Source organism: Melanotaenia boesemani, chromosome 8 (genome assembly GCF_017639745.1).
Source record: "Melanotaenia boesemani isolate fMelBoe1 chromosome 8, fMelBoe1.pri, whole genome shotgun sequence".
Lineage (NCBI taxonomy): Eukaryota > Metazoa > Chordata > Actinopteri > Atheriniformes > Melanotaeniidae > Melanotaenia > Melanotaenia boesemani.
This window is the reverse complement of record NC_055689.1, coordinates 31342734-31362437: the sequence shown is the minus strand read 5'-3', so window position 1 is coordinate 31362437 and position 19704 is coordinate 31342734. Positions and strand designations below refer to the sequence as shown.

The 19704-nt window shown below is 39.9% G+C and overlaps 2 protein-coding genes across 11 annotated transcripts in view; one reads left to right on the top strand and one right to left on the bottom strand.

The window, feature by feature from the left end:
- zmynd11 (zinc finger, MYND-type containing 11) overlaps window positions 1–9808 on the top strand; it is a 41541-nt gene extending 31733 nt beyond the window's left edge. For all 4 annotated transcript variants that reach the window (XM_041991692.1, XM_041991691.1, XM_041991694.1 and 1 more), the window contains 3 exons: window positions 60–338; window positions 422–607; window positions 3927–9808. In XM_041991692.1, the coding sequence (XP_041847626.1) occupies window positions 60–338; window positions 422–607; window positions 3927–4049 (588 nt within the window). In that variant the 3' untranslated portion in view covers window positions 4050–9808. The remainder of the gene's footprint in view (window positions 1–59; window positions 339–421; window positions 608–3926) is intronic.
- Window positions 9809–14204: 4396 nt separating this feature from the next.
- The window catches only part of LOC121643997 (disco-interacting protein 2 homolog C), a 237961-nt gene continuing 232461 nt past the window's right edge, over window positions 14205–19704 (bottom strand). For all 7 annotated transcript variants that reach the window (XM_041991679.1, XM_041991674.1, XM_041991676.1 and 4 more), the window contains 4 exons: window positions 19590–19664; window positions 18873–19047; window positions 18124–18247; window positions 14205–16126 (listed from right to left, as the gene is read on the bottom strand). In XM_041991679.1, the coding sequence (XP_041847613.1) occupies window positions 15874–16126; window positions 18124–18247; window positions 18873–19047; window positions 19590–19664 (627 nt within the window). In that variant the 3' untranslated portion in view covers window positions 14205–15873. The remainder of the gene's footprint in view (window positions 16127–18123; window positions 18248–18872; window positions 19048–19589; window positions 19665–19704) is intronic.

Here is a 19704-nt window from a genome sequence, read left to right as displayed (position 1 = left end):
TCTGAATCCCTCTGGATTCAGTTGGACTTAATTTGTCCAATAATTGTCTGTTTCACCAGGACCCAGAGCCAGAGATGGAGGCCGTCAGCTCCAGCCAGGAGATCCCCGTGTCCTCGGCGCCCCAGCAGCCAGAGAAGCTGTCGGTGTCCACGCAGACCAAGAAGGCGAGCGGAGGGTCGCCGCGTACGCTGCACCGCGGAACCCAGACCAACAGCGACGGCGCCTGCCAGAACATGTGCCACGAGAAGTATACAAAGGTCTTCAATGACGTGAAGGAGATGATGAAGGCTGACAACCAGAGGGAGACGGAGAGGGTCGTCAGGGAAGCTCTGGAGAAGGTACGTTGGTGTCTGATGACTGAAGACATCTGCTCTGCTGCAGCTCGTAACCCAACATGTCCCACTGATGTCCGTCCCTTCAGCTCCGTGCAGAGATGGAGGAGGAGAAGCGGCAAGCAGTGAGTAAGGCAGTGGCCGGAGCTCAGGCGGAGATGGAGAGGAAGAGCAAGCAGGTGAAGGACAAGTGTAAAGAAGAGCTGTTGGAGGAGGTGAAGAAGCTGATGGCCCAGCACAAACAACTCATCTCCCAGACTAAGAAGAAGCAGTGGGTGAGTGAACTGAGCTGTAATCCGACACATCAACAAATCTGATGACAGTCTTCAGTTTATATTGATTCACAGCCATAAATACTGATTATAAGAATTTAAAGAATTATTTTGTCTTATTTAAAACTATAAAAATGCACATCAGTTTCTAAGAGGGTACATCTTAAAAAAAACGTTATGTAACTTTATGTATTTCACTGATAGTCAACATAAAATCAAAACGTCCACTTTCCATAAAAACACACACAGTTAATTAACTTTGACTTTCTAATCTTTATTTACACGCACAGGTGTGAGCACAAATAGGAGGCAAGTGGTTTCATGTTCTGAACAGCGATAGTCGTTTTCCAGTCAACGTAAATCCAGCTAACAAACATGCAGCGTCACATTAAACAAAGCTGCTGGATATCGTTGGTTAAACCATAAAACAAGGTTTTTAACATTAGAGTGGCCAAGGTGGTTGAAACTTGCATATTCAATAACTTTGTCAAATAACACAGTGAAGCCTTGCTGATCCCTGACTTTTTCTAAAGCTGAATTTTCCTTAAAACAAGTTTTAATATTTGGCATGTAAAGAACAGAGGAAATATGGGCACTTCTACCTATTTTGGCCACACGTGGTCATTTTTAACCTCATGGAGTTCTGCATGGTTTTATTTTTAGTTTTCTGATATTCTGCCATAGATTAGGTGCTATTCTATAAAGGGTATTATGCGTTATTTTACAACATACTGGACCTTGCTGGAATAAATGCCCACATTATCTTCATGAAGTGCTCTTGCACCTAATTAGCTGGAAGGAAATTTCTGCAGCAGCAGGCAGAGGAACTTGGAGTGGAGTTTGTGAAGGGAAACGGTAGGAAGGGAGGCAGAACAACGAGGACTGCAGCACAATCCAAAGGTGCAGCAGACTCCTATAAGGAGGTGGTACCAGGTGTGGAGGAGCTGGGGGAAAAAAAAGAAACTCCAACCCCTGCAGCTCATGCTGCAAAGCTGTGTGCAGGAGTTACGTCAGGAGAAAAGGTGTCATCTGTGCTGGCAAATTGTTGCTTTATAGTTAATTTTATAAAGTATTATTTGATATTATTTAGCTGTATATAAAGGAAATTAGGGTTTAAATGTAGCTATTAAAATGACAGCTGGTGGCTGGTCTAGTGTTAAACAAGCAGTTTTGTGTTCATTTAATTAACCACCATTTATATAATGAATGAATGATTACTCAATAACTTTCACCCTGATTTTACGTCACATGAATCATTGATTCTTGTGCTGTTTTGAAGTGATGGTAACATGAAACATCTTCCTACGGCGAATATATTAAGATTTAACTTTCAATCATTTTATTTAGAAGCAAAAAGATTACATGAGTATTTCCCTGCAGATATATCTGGAGACTCTAACTAGAAGCACAAACAAGCGCTACGAGATCCAAGCAGAGTCTCAACACTCAGGAAGTGCCATCTTATTTTATACTTCACTTTCTACCCTAGAAACCGGTCCAGTTTGACTCAGAGGCTGTATATGCGTGTGTGTGTGTGCTGTTCTATTTGAATATTAAACAAACCATCTCTGTCAAAAGTCACTCCCTGCGTCTGTATGTGTGTGTGTGTGTGTGTGTGTGTATGGGAGTCTGCAATCTGTCCTGTTATGCAGCTTCAAGGCTGAGAGAAGTATTCGCTTCTGCAGCTGTCCCCCCTACTAACTGAAAACAACCTTCACTACACCTCTCAAAAGCTATGATTTAAATATAACTAAACCTTTCTGTTATCTGACTCCCATACGTGTCACCTGTCCAATTGTTTTCCCATCCTCACAATAGGCCAAGGAAAAATAACAAAGGAAACCAAACAATCTAAGCTTGAAAAGAGAGAAAAAGTAGAAACTACACCAAACAAAATACGATAACTGATCTCCCTGCTCTAATCAATCAGAAGAAAAGGATTGAAAAGGGAATAAAAATGCAGGTTAACACTGCATCAAGTTAGACCAAGTCTTCTTCCACCATCTCAGGTTTTTAGATTTGATCCATCCTCCAAGATCCAATCATCTGTGAGCTGCTGAAGGCTGCACCAATCACAGCGCGGCACCCGCAGACACATATTTGCACAAGTTAAACAGTCTCAAACATCAGCAGTCACAACTCAGTTAATATCAAGATTTGTTTTTTCTTTTTTTTTCTTCCAGACATTTTGTTTTCTCTTTATGTTTTTATAATTCAAACATTTGTTCTGTTTATCCAAGTTTTGTTAATTATAATATTTAGGGAATATACATGTTAAATTTTCTAACAAAAACAGGACAGAGACAGCCAAATCAATCCAAATAAATCCAGTAAAGATTGAGGCTTAGATAAGTTTAGGTGCTTTATTTATCTATTATATCTTTATAGCCTGTGTAATATTTCACATAAAAGGGGTTAAAATTAAGTTCTCCAGGACTTTTCTGCAGCTGCATAATCTGTGAAATGTGTTAATGCCAAGCCACAAAGTGTACCAGAGCGTGTTATACATACATATCTGCTACCAAGGAGGACCAGTGGCACATCAGTTTTTGCTGTCCCATATCAGAGATTTTATTAAAGGCTAAATAATTAGGGTTTTTTCTGTAAAAATAATTTAAAAAATGTTCTTATTTGTTGCGAGGGATAAAAGGAAGTTTCCCTATAAACAATCTGTCTCTCCACATTAACAATGTTTTTGTCATGTTTTTCTCCTTCAAAATAAGAGTTACGTGAAGGAATAGCTTTGCATCGTGTAGCTCTTTCCTACTTCCTGGTTCCTTAACCAATCATGTGACTCCCCACGGTTTTGTTTGCACTCTATTTTATTCTAACGTAAATTAGCGCATGAAATTAGCGCTAGCATTGCAAAGCATAGCAGCGTAATGTGTGTGAATCACCTTCGCTCGTCATCATGTTTGCTGGCGCTATGTTCTCCATAAAAGAGCCGTCCGCTCACAAACTGGCAACCTGCACGACACTCTGAGGCGGAGGGGACGGAGGAAGAACGCTCTGTTTTTCTCTTTCGACTGCAGTTCTGATTTAAAACACTAGGTGTCAATGCTACTTATTTCGCCTTTAACAGAAGGAGTAGGTTCAACATCGGGGTGAACATGGCCAAAATAAAACATTCTAGTTTTAAAATTTCCTTGCCTGCACCAAAACAAAAGAAAATACACAGTTCTTACATGACTCCCTGAACATAAACACAGAAATTGCCAATGAGCCTCGGCTAGAAACCTGTATGCATGCAATTTACTTTATATTTCATGAAGCGATGAATAATGCATTTATCCATGTTAAATATCCATGTTTTTTTTTTCAGTGTTATAATTGTGAAGAGGAGGCCATGTACCACTGCTGCTGGAACACCTCATACTGCTCCATCAAGTGTCAGCAGGAGCACTGGCACGCCGATCACAAACGAACCTGCCGGAGGAAGAGATGAACAAGCCCCGCCCTCCCTCCCCCATCCTGCTCCGGTCTCACACAGCACGTCGTCAGCTCTCGTCCTCCTCCTCCTCTTCATCCTGTCAGTCAGTCTGCAGCACACACACACTCTTCCCTCCTGCTTCTCCACTTGCCTTCCTAAAAACTTTGCGGACTCTGTTTTTGTTTTGTGTGGCGAGCAATTTGTTCCTCTCCTTTTTTTTTTTTATTCTATTTAATTTACCCACTGTATGAATTTTTTTTCTCCTTGTGGTTTATTTGGGTTTTTTTTTAAATCGTGACCATCCTGCTCCTGAGCATGGCTCGGATGCAGAGTTATGGTATGATTTTTCTATATTTTTTTTTGTTTGAAGTGCTGATTTTGTGTCAGAGATTGTGTTATTTAAGTGTGTAGGAACAAACATTTTATTACCTGAATTTTTTAAAAAAAAGTTTTTCTTACTGTAAATGTTACAAACACCATGGATCTCACAAAAAACCCAGAAACATACCGCAACTTCAACTCGTTCTGCTTTCATAGCGAAAACCAGATAAAAAAAAAAAAAAAGAAAGCAAGAAAACTGGAAAAAACTGCGTAGCATACTGAATTTTCACAAATCTGTTTGATGAATTGCACCTTTTCTTAAAAAAAATAAAAATTCTACCTAAAATCTTCAAGTCGCTCATTGGGAACAGGGTCAGAATGTCGGCCTTAAAAGATGCCGACGGAGCAAATCTTCCATGTGTAATGATTATCATAATTTATATAATTATGGATTTGTTTGGTTTCCTTATTGAGTTTTTATGAGTATGGTATAAAAGTAATTTTTTTCATTTGCTCTAAATTGAGGAAATGTACATTTTTCCTGTGCTGGATCTTTGGGAGGTAACAACATTTAACATGGTTTAAATTATTACTTTTGCACATTTCATTTTTTTAACAATCCAAAGGCTTGTAGTATCGCCAAAAAAGGTTGCTCATTTTCTAGTGTTTATCTGAGAGGAGTCCTCCCATCTGTCCGGCATTTTCGTCAAACATGATGTATATTTTAGTCATTTTTATAGTGATGTACACTCTGAATTAATCTTTTCTTTTTTTTAAAAAAAAATCAGAAATGAATAGCTAAGACTTTCTCGCTGCGTATGCTGTTGTTGGTGGTCAGTGCCTGTTTTTTTTCTCATCCTCTTTACTTCCATTGAGGCTCCATGCATGTTTTATAGCTTCATAGTTCGTTTTCTTTCATTCATTACAGTAAAATAAAAGACCAGATGCCCTCTGGTGTTGGATAAGCGATGAACCAGTATCAAACAATATGCAAAAATTAACGATCAGTTAATAATTTTTTAGTTTATCTTCCCCACGCTGGATGTCTAGAGTTTGTGGTGTATAAATACAGTGCTTGGATCCACAAAAGCTTTTTTTCTTTACTTTCCTCAGTTATGACGATCACCTGAACAGAGGAAAATTATTCACAAACTCTGATAGTCATGCTGCCTTTACAAATATTTCTAATCAATATTTGGGAAATGAATGCAGTAAACTCAGATAGTTACCAGAACTTTAATTCAGCTCAACGTAGATGTCAGATTTTGCGTTAATGTTTAGAAAACTTTCCTGCTGTCAATGAGAAGTCATTTCCTCCATCTTGTAGCTAATATATGCTGTGGGCAAATTCTCCATTACATGCTGCATAGCTGTTAGTTTATAGTGACAGTTTTACGTTCTTATACAGTCAGTCAGGTTTCCGTTCGCCTCTTGCCAGAAGTAATTTCAATTAGTAAGGATGTTTTTGAAACACTCTTCTTCAGTGACATTTGGTTACCAAGAATTGTTCTTGAATGATTCACCTTCACCTACATTTTTTAGTAGCTTCTAGCTTCCATCTGTTTATAGATTTAATTTATTTAATGACACAAAATACTTAAAGTTTGACGTTTCTTTATCTAACCAATCTAGAGATTCACGATGATTAAGCTGGAAAAAAAGCAGCAAATTGACTTAAGAGGCTGTAATGAATCATTTCAAGCCCTGCCTTGTCCCTCTCTGCTGTGCTTCAGCTCTGACTGCAAAGGAGGCTGTTATGCAGGTGTAACCACGGTAACTGCACAATATAAACCTGTTACAAATTCCTCTTTGTCTGAGAGAAACCTAAAGGAACACAGTGGATTCTTGCAAATGGCAGAAGAAATACCATCAGGAGACGAAGCTGATTAATCCAGAAAACCACATCTTGAATTTCAGATTACATTTTTCACCTTTTTAAATTAGTTGAAATGATCAATCAATAATGAGGTGTGACCTTTCTTCATTTTTATCAATATGCAAAAACTTTAAAGGTAAAGTTGTTTGAAATTAAAGATGGGGTGTAGGCAAATTAAATTAAAAACCCCTTAAATTTAGGTTTGAATGTCTTACCGTTAGAATCTTATTTGCATTATTTATTTCAACCTTCCCAGAATGGCATGTTATGTGGAATCATCTGGAAGAATTCTGTAGGAGTTCCAGTTTAATAAACACCTTTTTTTAAAGGATTTTTGGGCTCTAGTAGCCTTTATTTTAACAGTGGCTGGAGAGGGAAGGGTGGGTCTGAGGAAGTGGGGAATGACCTGCAGCAACGGGCCCCAGGCTGGCATTCTGTAGCCTCTGTACGTGGGGCGGCTGCTCAACCAGTTGAACTACACACCTCCCCAACGACACCTTGTTTTTGTTTTTTTAAGGAAAAGCTGCCATCAGTCTGTTTTTCTTTTTTGCAACAAATATCAGTAAAAAAAAATATTTCCCAGTCTGCAGCTGGGCTTTGATCACAATTTCTGACTTTCTGACTCACATTCATAAGATGTGAATAAGAAACATTGTCTGTGTAGATGCTCTCCTGGGGTGTTTTTATTTAGACTATATGGTCTCTTTTGTACCAAACTTCATCTCCAAAGGCTCCCTGAGGCTTCCTGTTTTTGACTTTGCTGCCTCTTACACTCTGTTCTCAAAGACAAGCAAGCATCTTTATTTCTTTCTAAACCTAGATTCCTTTTCTCTTGTCCCAGTTCCTCCCTCTTAGTGAGAGGATATAAGAAATGTTCTCATCATTTTAAACTGTCAAGCCAAACGTTTGCTTTTAATTGATATTAAAGTGTCACAGTCCTCAAAAAATGTCCATGTGCATCCTTGCTCATAGTTCCAACAAGTAGGGCTGTCACTTTTTTCTTCAAATAGCAGTTTGAATGACGAGAAACTTGATCAGTAACTCATTCAAATCAAAATAATTGTTTTGGTGTGGAGACCATTCAAAGTAGTTGGTCATGTGATCCATCAGATAGTGGTCTAGTATCAGCTTGACATATGGTTCAAGCAATCTCAAAGTTAAATAAGTTATAATACGTTTGGTATGTTGCCCCAAAAACTGAATAAATGATCACATAGAGCTCTCCTAAGAAGATAAACACAATAGCAAGACTCTGAGAAGGGATGTTTGTTGGTATTTTAGATTTTACTATGTAAATGAAAGAGTAACAAACATAAGCTGTCTTACTCTGACAATTCAATATTTGGACTCAGCAGCTAGTTTACCGAGAAAGGAAACACACAAATGAATTAGTGTCAGTCCCTCGTGTGACTGCCTGCTGCTCAGCACAGTCTGCTACAGCAGGTCTGTTTGTAGTAATGACATGACCAGAAAGAAAACATTTAAAGTAAGACTTGCAAAGGTTAGCAGTCCGTACAGTTTGTTTCTGGAGGGGGTTTGACTGCAGACTGACACACAGGAAAAACATTGCAATGATACTAATCAAACTTTATTTATAAAGTGTTTTTTATGCCAAAGGCAACACAAAGTGCATTACATTATAAAAAAGGAAGCAGTTCATGCATATTAAAATAAAACAAGTCTTTACACACCAAACTAGATAACATAGCAATAACAAAACGAAATACTCAGTCTCCTTCACATAGTCGCACGCACACACATGCATACACACACAAAGCAGTTGCCCCTCCCCATTGTGCACAAACATGACTCTAATTTCTGTCTCTAAACTGCATGTAGGTAGGTATAAAATACTTAAATTAATGAACATCTGGCTTAATGCTGCTGTGAGGAAGCGATAGCATGGGGGTCTGTCCACACGGGGGGGAGGAACCCAGACCAAGCAGGCCCAGTGTGGTCGATCCCCATGAGGAGAACACCAGAGTTAAAACAAAGATTAAATAACCTTAAACAATAAGAACTAAAAGCAGCAATAATAAAAACACACATAAAGGACTTCATAAAATAATGTGCTAAAAAGTAATAAAACTGAATAAAATGAAAATGACAAAATTGTATAAAATAAGATCAAATAAAATGCAGTTAATATAAGAAATTCGGTCTTGTGCCTCTCGTTTTAAAAACAAGTCTTTGCAGCCCTGAGGTTCTCTTGCAGGCTGTTTCACAGACGAGGACCGTAATAATGAAAAGAGGCCTCATCGTATGTTTTGGTTCTCACTTTAGAAACAACTAAAAGCAGAATAAACACGTCTGTTTTCTGTGACCTTCATGTCTCACTGTCGGATTTATGGGAACTTGATGATGTATTTTGTACTAATAACCTGAGAAGAAGGTGGGAAATAATTGAATGTGTTCATTAAAACACGATTTCATAAAAAAGTGACATCCCTGTCGTCAATAGCATGGTCTATAGTCGGAGGATTTTATGCATCAGGACAGTCCTTCGGGGGTCTTTTGTGATGTTGCATCTTATAAACGCAGCTGTTAAGGATGCTTGTTTGACTTTACGAAGCAGAAATACTTTTTTTTTTTTTTGTGAATCTCTGGATTTCATGTGCTCGTCATGGTCACAGTTCTCTTCTGCCGGCTTTCTGAAAGTCAAAAGTGCCGTTGTGTTCTTTTTATCATTGCACTACATGTAAATATGTCACTCTGTCAATAAACCCTCCTTCGTCATATAAGCACATTGTAAATTCATTTTTTTCTCATTGATCTGGATGACTGTTAGTTCTAGTTTTGTACCATGTACAGCTGTTGTCATATCAAGCTTTTGTGTCATTTTCAGTGTTTTTTCCAGTTTGGTTTCATTTCTAACACCCCACAGCTTCAATGTGTTGAAACATTTCGTTTTTCTGGGGCGTCGTGTTTATTGAAAGGAGAATGTTTTGTTACACGTGCAGCCTGTAAGGCTGCAGCTTCTTTCTCCCAGCTGTTTGTATATCAGTCCTCCCAGTCCAAACATTTTGTGTCTTTTTTATTTTCATCTGTCAAACATTTGGATGTCATTCCACCATCTCTGGTTTTTACCTGCATGAGTAAAAGGTGTCTCCCCAGCTCCTTATTTTTGTTTGGTTTCTTTACCTTCATGCGAACTGTTAAAGACGTAGTTCCACTCAGTGATGCAATATGACAATATGTTTATTGGATTTTTAATTAAGCGTCTGAGCTTTACACACGTGAGGCTGTTATCAGCTGGAAAAAGGCAGTAAATCGATGAGAGGGTCAACCCATAACTGGACTTTTCACTGCTATTATTCCAGGATGTTTTGGTATATAATACTGTGTGAGTACTACATAATTCCCTCTTGTACTTTAAGTACATTTAACAGGAATAAAATCAGTATAAAGGTTCATTTGTTATTTTTTTTGTAGGTCATGATTTTCTTCTCTGTCCACATGTAAACCATTAATCGTGTCCACATTTTTTATGCTCCCATTTTTTTGACACTTTAGCTAGCAATATGTATATAAATATATTCTATGTGCTAACATGGAGGAAATAAATGTATCAACAAGTCCCTGTGGCTCCTTTTTCTTTTTTTAAACCACATGTCTGATGCAGAGGTTTTCCAGATTTCTGCTCCCATCCTGTTTGAAACATTGGCTATGAAAGTGTGTTTTTCTAGAAGCAGTTTTCACATTACTGTGGATGATGTTGATCAGCTGGAACTTAACTCTGCTGAAGCAGTTCCTGTAAAAAACTGACACCTGTAACCAGGAGACTGCTTCCAGAGAGGCTGCTGAGTATATTAAATCTGAGAGAACCGAAAACCTGGGCAAAGATCTGCAGAATAAGATCTCCGAAGACAGCCGAAGGTAAGACTTTTTTACAACTGCATAAACCTACAACCCTAGTTACAAAAAGTTAGGATGCTGAGTAAATTCTAAATAAAAACAGAATGTTATAATTAGCATATCTCACAATCCCATATCTTATTCCCAGTGGAACATAAACAAGATATCAGATGTTTAAAGTGAGACATTTTAGCCATTTAATGGAAATATGAGCTCATTTTACACATGATGGCAGCAACACAGCTGTAAAAGCTTTAAAAGTAATTGGTTCAGATCTAAAACGATTGGAGGAGGATTTGACAACTCCACTGCTCAAAACAAGCACTTTCAGTTGAAAATCTTTATTCATAGTGGAATGTGTTGAGAACAAAATCACATAAGTGAGCAACGAACGTCAACATTAACCCATGGAGGTCTGGATTCAGAATCCTACTGAGGCTGATCCAGCTTCTGTGGAAATTCCTCAAGACCACAGTGTGGTTCAGTAGTGTGTGTGGCCTCCATCTGCCTGTATGTACTCCCTACAACGTCTGGGCTCCTGGTGAGACAAATGTTCTCCTGAAGAATCTCCTCTCAGACCTGGATCAGGGCATCGGTCAGCTCCTGAACAGTCTAGTGCGACGTGGCAGCGGTGGATGGAGCGAGATGTGATGTCCCAGATGTGCTGGACTGGATTTTGGTCTGGTTGGACAGGTCAGGCCATAACATCGATAACTTCATCATGCAGGAACTGATGACACACTCCAGCCACATGAGCATGCCAAGCATTGTCATGCATCAGAAGGAACTCTGGTCCCACTGCAGCACATATGGTCTGACAGTGGGACTGATGATCTCATCCTGGTACCTAATGGCAGTCAGGGTACCTCTGGTTAGAACATGGAGGTCTGTGTGGCCCTCTAGGGATAGGCCTCCACTGACCCACTGCCAAACTGGTCATGCTGGAAGATGTTGCAGGCAGCAGAACGTTCTCCATGGTGTCTCCAGACTCTCACATCTGTCATGTGCTCAGTGTGAATCTGAAGAACACAGTCTGCCAATCTGCCAGTACTGGTGTTCTCTGGCAAATGCCTGTCAGGCTGCACAGTTTTGGGCTGTGAGAACCGGCCTCACTTGTGGCCCTCACGGAGTTTGTTTCTGACAGTTGGTAGCAGGAACATGCTCATTAGTGGTCTGATGGAGGTAATTTTGTAGGGCTCTGACAGTGCTCCTCCTGTTCCTCCTTGCACAAAGAATAATAAATTTTGTTTGTACAGCACTTTATATTTCAGTAGTCTCAAAGTGCTTACAGAAAAAAATATACTGTTTAGGAGAAGGCTTTTTTAAAAAGGAACGTTTTCAAGTTTTGCTTAAAAACTTCTAAAGACTGTGGACTTCTCAGGTGGTCTGGTAGGGTGTCCCACAGTCTTGGGGCAGCAGCTGAAAAGGCCTGATCACCCATGCTACGAAGCTTGGTTCTGGGAACTTGGAGGGTGCTTGTGGTTGTAGAATGGAGGGTTTGTGAGGAGTGAGGAGTTCCTGTAGGTAAAGAGGGGCATGTCCATGAATGCACTAGTAGGTGAGGAGGGAGACATTGTATTCCTTTGTATGCAAAGGAGCAGATGGCGTTCCTACTGCTGGATTTTTTTCCTCCTACGGCCCCCATGTCCTGGTATTCTGGCCTGTCTCTCAGTTTCTCCGCCATGCTCTCTGGATGAGCTGCACTACTTGAGCAACATCTGTGGGTTGCAGACATGCCTAATGTTATCTTTAGTGGTGAAGGCACTTGCAAAATGCAAACGTGAGCAAAAGAACAGCCAGAAAGGATGAGGACAGGGAATTGATCAGTGGCCTCCACCTGCAGGCCCATCCCTTTATAGGGGTTGTCTTGCTAAATTCCTCTCATTATCACCTGTTGTCTGTTCCATGTGGACAACAGCAGGTGGAACTGACTCATAACTAGTGTTACTTCCTAACTGCACAGACTGTTATCCCAGAAGTACAGAAGTGACTTTGAGTTACATGGTGATCGTGTGTTTTTTGCCCTTTATTTTTTGAGCAGTGTCATAAGTTTAACTGGCAACAGGTCAGTAACATAACTGGGTGTAAAAGAAGCATTTTAGAGAGGTAGAGCCTCAGATGTAGAGATGAACAGAGGTTCACCAAGATGGGAAAATTATATCTAAAAGTTGAATAATTTTAGAAAAATGTCCCTCAAAGTACAATTGCAACTTTGAAGATCCCACTATCTACAACAGGGATCAGTATCTTGGTCCTTGAGGGTCATTGACCTGCAGGTAATGAATGGATCCCCAGCAGCTTGTTAAGTTCTGCACAAATCTTGGCTTGTAAGCTGTTAGCTAACGCTATGCTAGGTTGGGATAATCAGTGATGTACTTGCTAACATAACTTATGCTCTGTTTACAAAACTTTAGCAATGCAACTTAAATGTAATGCATGACCGACGCCACGAAGCACAGCTCACTATCTCTACACATGGCAGAGTTAACCTGACACTGGAAACATGCTGAGTCATTCTTAATTTCGCAACGTCATTATAAGCCTGTCATCATGCTCCACTTGACCGCGGTGAGGACGGAGGCTTGAATGCAGTCAGAGCTCCATCTAGTGGACAAACAGCGCAACATCATTCTGTGCGACTCCGACACTTGACAGCGTTTACCGTTTTATAAGTAATTAAGAATTTAATCGGCAAAACTCCGTCCGAGGCTATAAGGCTATAATTAGTCAATCTCAATCGGTCGGGCTCTAGAACCGTTCATTTGAAACGTGTGTTGCTGCAGGGAAACATCTCACGCCTGCAGGTCGCTGGGCCCTCAAGGACTGGAGTTGATCCCTGATCTACAGTGTAATGATGACATCCAAAGATTCAGAAAATCAGGAGGAATCTCTGTATCACTGGATAAGGTCAAATGACAAATGTGGATGTTTGTTTCTTCAGGCAGCATTGCATTAAAACCAGACATGATTCTCTAATCACTGCATGGACTCAGGACGACATCCAGAAATCACTGTGAATATAGTTCATCCTGAAATCCACAAATGCAGATTACAGCTCTATCATAGTCCAGGAGATTAAATGTTAAACACCCTGTTCCACCTTATTTTAAGATGTGTTGCAGCCATCACCTGCCAAGAGCTTGAATCAAAGGGAACTGGACGTCTTTTTGGCTCTTGAAAACATTTTACTTCTCATTTAAAAGGCTTCTCCAGCTCTAAAATGGCTGGTGAGTCAGTCACACTTCAGTGTTGTTGACCCACCCGACCATCCGGTGGATCATTTGGATCAATGAGTTGCCTACCTGCCTGACCAACATGCAATGTGTTTTGGTCACATGACTCTCGGTGTAAATTATTTCAAGATAATAGAATAAATATGAAAAAAAAAGTCACTGAATAATTTAAATAAAATGGTAATGCACATTTAAACTAGATTTTATACTATTTAATCATGATTGACAACCTTATTACTATTAGTATTTACATGGCAAACATAAATTTGTGGTTGGTACATGACAGATTTTGTACTCTTTCATTTTTGAGGTTCGCTAACGTAAGAAGTCAAGGTCAACTTGACTAAAGCATTAACTTAATTATAGTGGAAGATTGATTTTGCACACTTTTATATATCTGTACCTAACTTTAAAAACAAAAGTCATTAAACTGGTTAAACATAAGGTCAGCGTGTCACACACTTACGTCACTTTGCATATTAAAAAGTAAAAATACTAAGCCATTTTTCTGAATTTTCTACCTCAGTAAGGTTAAAAATAATCACTGAAGTGACACCAGAATGATGCAGGCCAACTACAAATTATGCAAATGAATGCATTTACAGTAAAAGTTAAGCTGAGGTGGTCTAAAGGGGGGCACCAGGAAGGCTCTGGCTGGCCCTAAGGGGAGATAGAATGTGGAATATAGTTTCCAGTCATGTTTTAATGTCAGCTGTTGTGTATTCTCAAGAATCATAAATCTTCCTCAGAGTTGAAAGTTTAGTCACAATCCTCCAGGTCAAGAAAGCGTAAACACGTTTTTAAAACTTATTTCATACGCATTAGAATTAATGAGACAAACACATTTTATCATTGAAACTTTTATTTAAATGAAAGACATGACCAACTCAAATAAGACATTTTTTAAAACCTTTTTTTTAAAAAAACTGGGACATACATTTTTGATAAAAGAAAGGAAACGGTGAAGAAAGTGCTTTTTATCATAAAAAAGAAACTGGTAGAACATTCTCATCCGAAGACAACGAAGCGTCGACCTCTCTGCAGCTCTTTCATGAGTTAAAGGGTCTCTGATAAAACACTTTTATTCTTGTTGTGACATCATTGTTCGAGCCCTGATTGATCTGTCCGTGTAAAAATATGACTCCTCACTTTGATATTTACAGCTGCAGCGCTGCTTCCTGACACTTGGAGAAAACTTTCATCTCAGAGCCAGAAGTGTGAAAACAAAACGGGCCCAGTTCTGCTGTCTGGAGGAGGAGTTTTATCCCAGTGAAAACAGACCTGTTGTCATTCCTCTTGATCACCACTAGAGGGCAGCAAAGTCCTGCGTCAGGTAATGTCTCTTTTCATGGAAGAGTTTCGTTTTAAATATTCTGAAATACCAAATTTCCCTCGAAATTAGAATTTCCTTCCCCAAAACGAATCATTTTTGTAAATTTTAACCGTTTTAAACCAAATGACATAATAGAAGAGATAACAAGAGAGGCTTCTATTGGGTCATTTTACTCAAAACCTTTCCAAGCTAAAGGGCATGTGAAATTTGGCTTTGTAGCGCTACTTGTTGGAAAAACTTTATCTTTACCCTCAGAATATATTGATTTAGTGATCTAAACAAAAAGTTTTTTATATTATCTTGGGTCAGAACTGTTCTTTTTAACACTGGAATAAAACTCAGTTTCAACACACTTAACGCATTTCAGACCAAAATACAGACAAAATCCTTTTGTCCACTATTAGTTTTAACTGGTCTTTAATATAAAATTTTATTATATATTTCTATTTTTCATAATGCTTAATGTGAGTCTCTGTTTCACTCTAGATAGTACAGTGCTTTTTTTTTTTTTTTTTTACTTTATATTAGCAAATATTCAAGAACAAAACATTCTTGAATGTCTTGTTATATACTTCTAAACAAGAAACAAAATAAATTAAATCAGTTTCTTTTTGTACATACTTACATGATATGAGTTAACTGTTCGGCTTCAGATGAAGCTGCTGATTTTAATGGAAAATGGTTAAACGTTGCAGCTGTTTGTATTTGAATGTTAGCGTGTTGATTCCCTGCTGAGATGGGGCAGTTTCTTAGAAAATAACTGGAAAACACAAACAAAAACCCAGGCTTACATGAAACGGACGTACCTCAGGTTCCTTCAGATTCTGTGCTCTTATCAAAACATCTATTTGTATTATGTATTTTCAAAAAATAGCCTGAACTTTTCCAATGACGTTAAAAAAAAGAGCAACAGGAAAATATAAAGCGAGCCACTCGTAGTTTTAAAAGCCAGAAACTTTGCAATGTGAAAGATTGTCCTCTACCGCCACCGGTTAAAAGATTGCCACAATTCGGTAAACATTCGGCACAAATGGGGGTGGTTGGGGGTTACTAGCATCATCCATGCTAATAACTGTGGGAGCTAGCTGGGCTAGCTTAGGAGTAAGCGCTGCCTGAGAGGAAAAACTCAGGGTACATGCTGTCCACTTCCTTCTCCCCTTGGGCTACAAACTCTTTCATTCTCTTCTGTCACAGACTCTCTGAATCGTCCACCAGAGGGCGCTACATGTTGTAGGCCACGTAAATGGGGTCTAGCTGGTCGGCCAGGAAGCCGTCGCGCAGGTGCATGCGCTGCTTCTCACCGCGAGAATTGATGGGGATGACACCGATGTCGACTACAACCACCACGCCGACTATCAGGTAGTGCTCCTCCAGCACTACGTTGGTAACCAGAGGGACCAGATCCAGGGCCTCCTGCTCTGAGCCGTCCAGCTCCACCACCACCACCAGCAGGTTGGTCCATGTGAACACCGCACTGAAGACAGAGAAAAACATTATTGTAGCCCAAAATCCCTCCTTTTACACCTGGGAACTATACTAATAATGCTACAGGTAGTTCAGCAGAAGAAGTTTTACGTGTGATATATAAAGTAGCTATATTGTGAATATCGAGTATAAACTGTTACAGCAGCATTTTAAGGCGTCAAAATGTGATTTTCTTTGTGGTTTAGCTCCTCACTCACAGCAGAGAGACATCTCACTCCACCGCCCACCCAGAAAACTCTCCTGCACACATGCGCGTTGTTCAGGAAAAAGGCATGGAGACTTGAGCTGTACATACGTCATCGTGGTGCACCAAGCACTGTCCCATTCCGAAAGAGCCTTCGAATCCATCCTACACATCCGCACTTTGTTTGGCCTCAAACGAAGCCTGCTGGGGATGCATCCTTCACGGCCTCTTTTCTCCCAGAATTCATTGCACACAAGACGGTGGTGAATGAGCAACCAAGCTCAGAAGGGTACTTTTTTAAAAACTACATTTTAGTAGAAATGTGACAAAACCAAGTACATTAAAAAAATGTGGCATTTAAATTCTGGAAAAAAAGTGTCCTATGATATGTACACAGGAATTTCAGAGGTTTAAGTGATTCAGAGTCTTACGTTGCTGCTATGGGAAATTCTTATTGGCTAGGTAGGCTGTCCCGTACCACGTAGTCTGCACACTCCGACCCTGAATTGGGACACAGCTATGGAGTATGCAGCTACCTAGTTAGCTTACGAGTGGTAAGAGATGGAAGTACAGTTGGGCCAATACTCGCTGATCCTACCAAAAGTAAGGGGATTGGTATCTGCAAGTGTTTCTGTCTAACACCATGCGATACCATGGAAACGAAATCCTAATTCTTTGTTTCCATCCCAACACCACTACACACAAGTGTCCCAATTCAGGTTCTGTACCCTTCGGAGTGTGCAGACTACAGTCTCCACACTTCGAAGTCTGCTTAACGTGAAATAGAACAGCCTACCAATCCAACAAGAATTTCCCATAGCAGCAACATAGGACGTTGAATCACTTTAACCTCTGGAATGACTAAGTTTGCATATCCTAGGACACTTTAGTAAACGTTAACACCGACTGGGTAATAATGTAAAAAAAAAATAACTGAGGCTCAGTTGTTTTCCAGCCGGTACACTTCATTAACCCCTTAAAAATCCACGAATATCAAATATTACAGAATTTCAATTTCACCGTTTAACAAACATGTTTTTAGTGTACTTGGTTTTGTCACATTTCTACTAAAGTGTAGTTAAAAACACACAAAACAAAAACACTCTTCTGAGCTTGTTTGCTAATTTGCCACTGTCTTGTACACAATGAATTCTGGGAGAAAAAAGGCAGCGAAGGATTCATCACTAGCAGCCTTCGTTTGAGGCCAAATGAAGTGCAGATTTGTCGGGTGGATTCGGAGGCACCTTTGAATTCAAACAGTGCTTCGTGCATCATGATGATGTATGCAGCCGATGAATCCGCACTTTGAAGTGTGCAGATCCTGAATTGGGACACACCTACAGAAGGTTGTGCAGTCTTGCGTGGCCGAAGTTTTGAGTTGGTAGGCTGAGAAGTGGCTGCATGTTACCCACTGTTGTGCTGGCATTTATATTACCATTATGTTAGCAATTTGGCGTCTTTACTCATTAGAAAATCCCTCCAGCAAAACAGCTACATGCCTCATTTGCAGGGCTGAAGCATCCAGAAGCTTTTAATGCACGATAACGTTGAATTCATTATTTATAGTGTTTTAGAGGAGATTGTAAAACTAGATAAATATCATGTATCAGGATAAAGGCAAAAAACATGTCGTGATATCAGTTATAGGCCATTTTGCCTAGCCCTAGGTAGGGCACCTGCAGGACACAGGCCCTCGAGGACCGGGACTGAGGTTCCCTGATCTAAAGCATCCCAAGGAGTGTTTGTCCATTGTTTTAGTAACGTGGTGGTGACGCTACATGTGTGCACAACATGTCCCTCACCACTCTGTGATACTCTTGTGCGTCCTGATGACGGAGGTCTCGATGTCGATGGGGTGGTATCGCATCCCTCTCAGCTCCATTGCTTCCTCTAGAGCACCGACCACGTACAAAGCATCATGGCGCTCTGCAGACACACACACACATTTACTGAGTCTGCAACTTGAAGAAAATAAATCAACTTTTTTAGTGTTAAAGGATTAATTTGATTAATCTTATCTATCCACACTGACTTGAAGCACAATTGCATATTTTTAAGATGTCTATTCATGGAAGATTTGACAGTATAGTTACAAATAATTGCCTTAAATCCCAAATTTTGTCATTTTTAGCAGTTTTGATGTTGAACCAAATGACAGAATGATAAAAAAAATAACAACTGAAGTATTGAGAGGACTACTTGCTCTTTATAATGAGCTTCCGATGAGGTTACACAAAAATAACTAACATGGTTTATTAGTAAGTCCAATAATATTTCCAGATTCTCTACCAACTATGACATAAAATTATAAATAAATAATGAGTCATTAAAGTTGTTTTGTGCTCATTAGAGAGGAACAGCCTATAAAACAGCATTTAGACCATTAGGGGATTTTTTTGCTCTCTATTGAAAAGGAGACTAATGGATTCCTTTAAGCTTGGCAGCACTTAAAATCAGTGTAGTCGTACCCTGCCCTCAGTTTTACAAGACCACGGAAGGTCAGCATCAGCCACATCAATCTCAAATCGACTGTATCCATAGTTGTTCTCACCTCCACTGGCGTCGGTGAGCTCGGTCCGGCGGAGGAAGCCAAGGTATCCAGTTCGAGCCCAGACGGTCTGCGTGTCTCCGAAGCTCAGTCTGGAGTTGAAGTGGTCCGACTGCAGCGCCTCGTCTCCGTAGACGGTGAAGTACCCGCTGGCGTTGTGGCCGCTGTGCACCCAGATCTACAGACACACAAGAGCAGCAGCCGTTAGGCCACATGGTAGACTCCAGGTTAACGTTCGTGTCAAATAAAGCTTGGTGACAGATTTCCATTAGACATGCATGATGGCATGATGTGAAGCAACAGTGGCACACGAGGTGGGATTAAACTTGTCATATAGTAAAAAAATTCACATAGTTGAGTAAAGCAACACTATGGACTGAGCTTTAGTTTTTTTTATTAATTAGGGTAGTGTCCATATCAGTTAACTCTCTAGCTTTATGATGACTGAAATTTATGAAACAGACCATCATTACATTTACAGATAACATTACAGTCATCAGTCTTAGTAGCAGAAGGGAAGAAACGGCTGAAAGGAAGGAAGTCAAAAAGGCAAACGGATGGTGTACTAAACAAAAAGAAGATCCGGACTATTAATCATTCCCCAGAAGCAGTGGTTGCCAAGTAAATGTAGAAATGCTGCTTTACTATTCTGAAAATACAATGAAGGGAAGTTATTTTTTAGCAGTCAAACGAATGCCTGGAGAATGAATGCTGGCAAACCTCTCCCAGATGTGACTCCCCCATTGGTCCCTTTGTCTCTGGGTTGGCAATGATGATTCTGACTCCTGGCAGGATCTGCCCACAGGGGGAGCAAAGGAAATGAGAAAAGAAACTT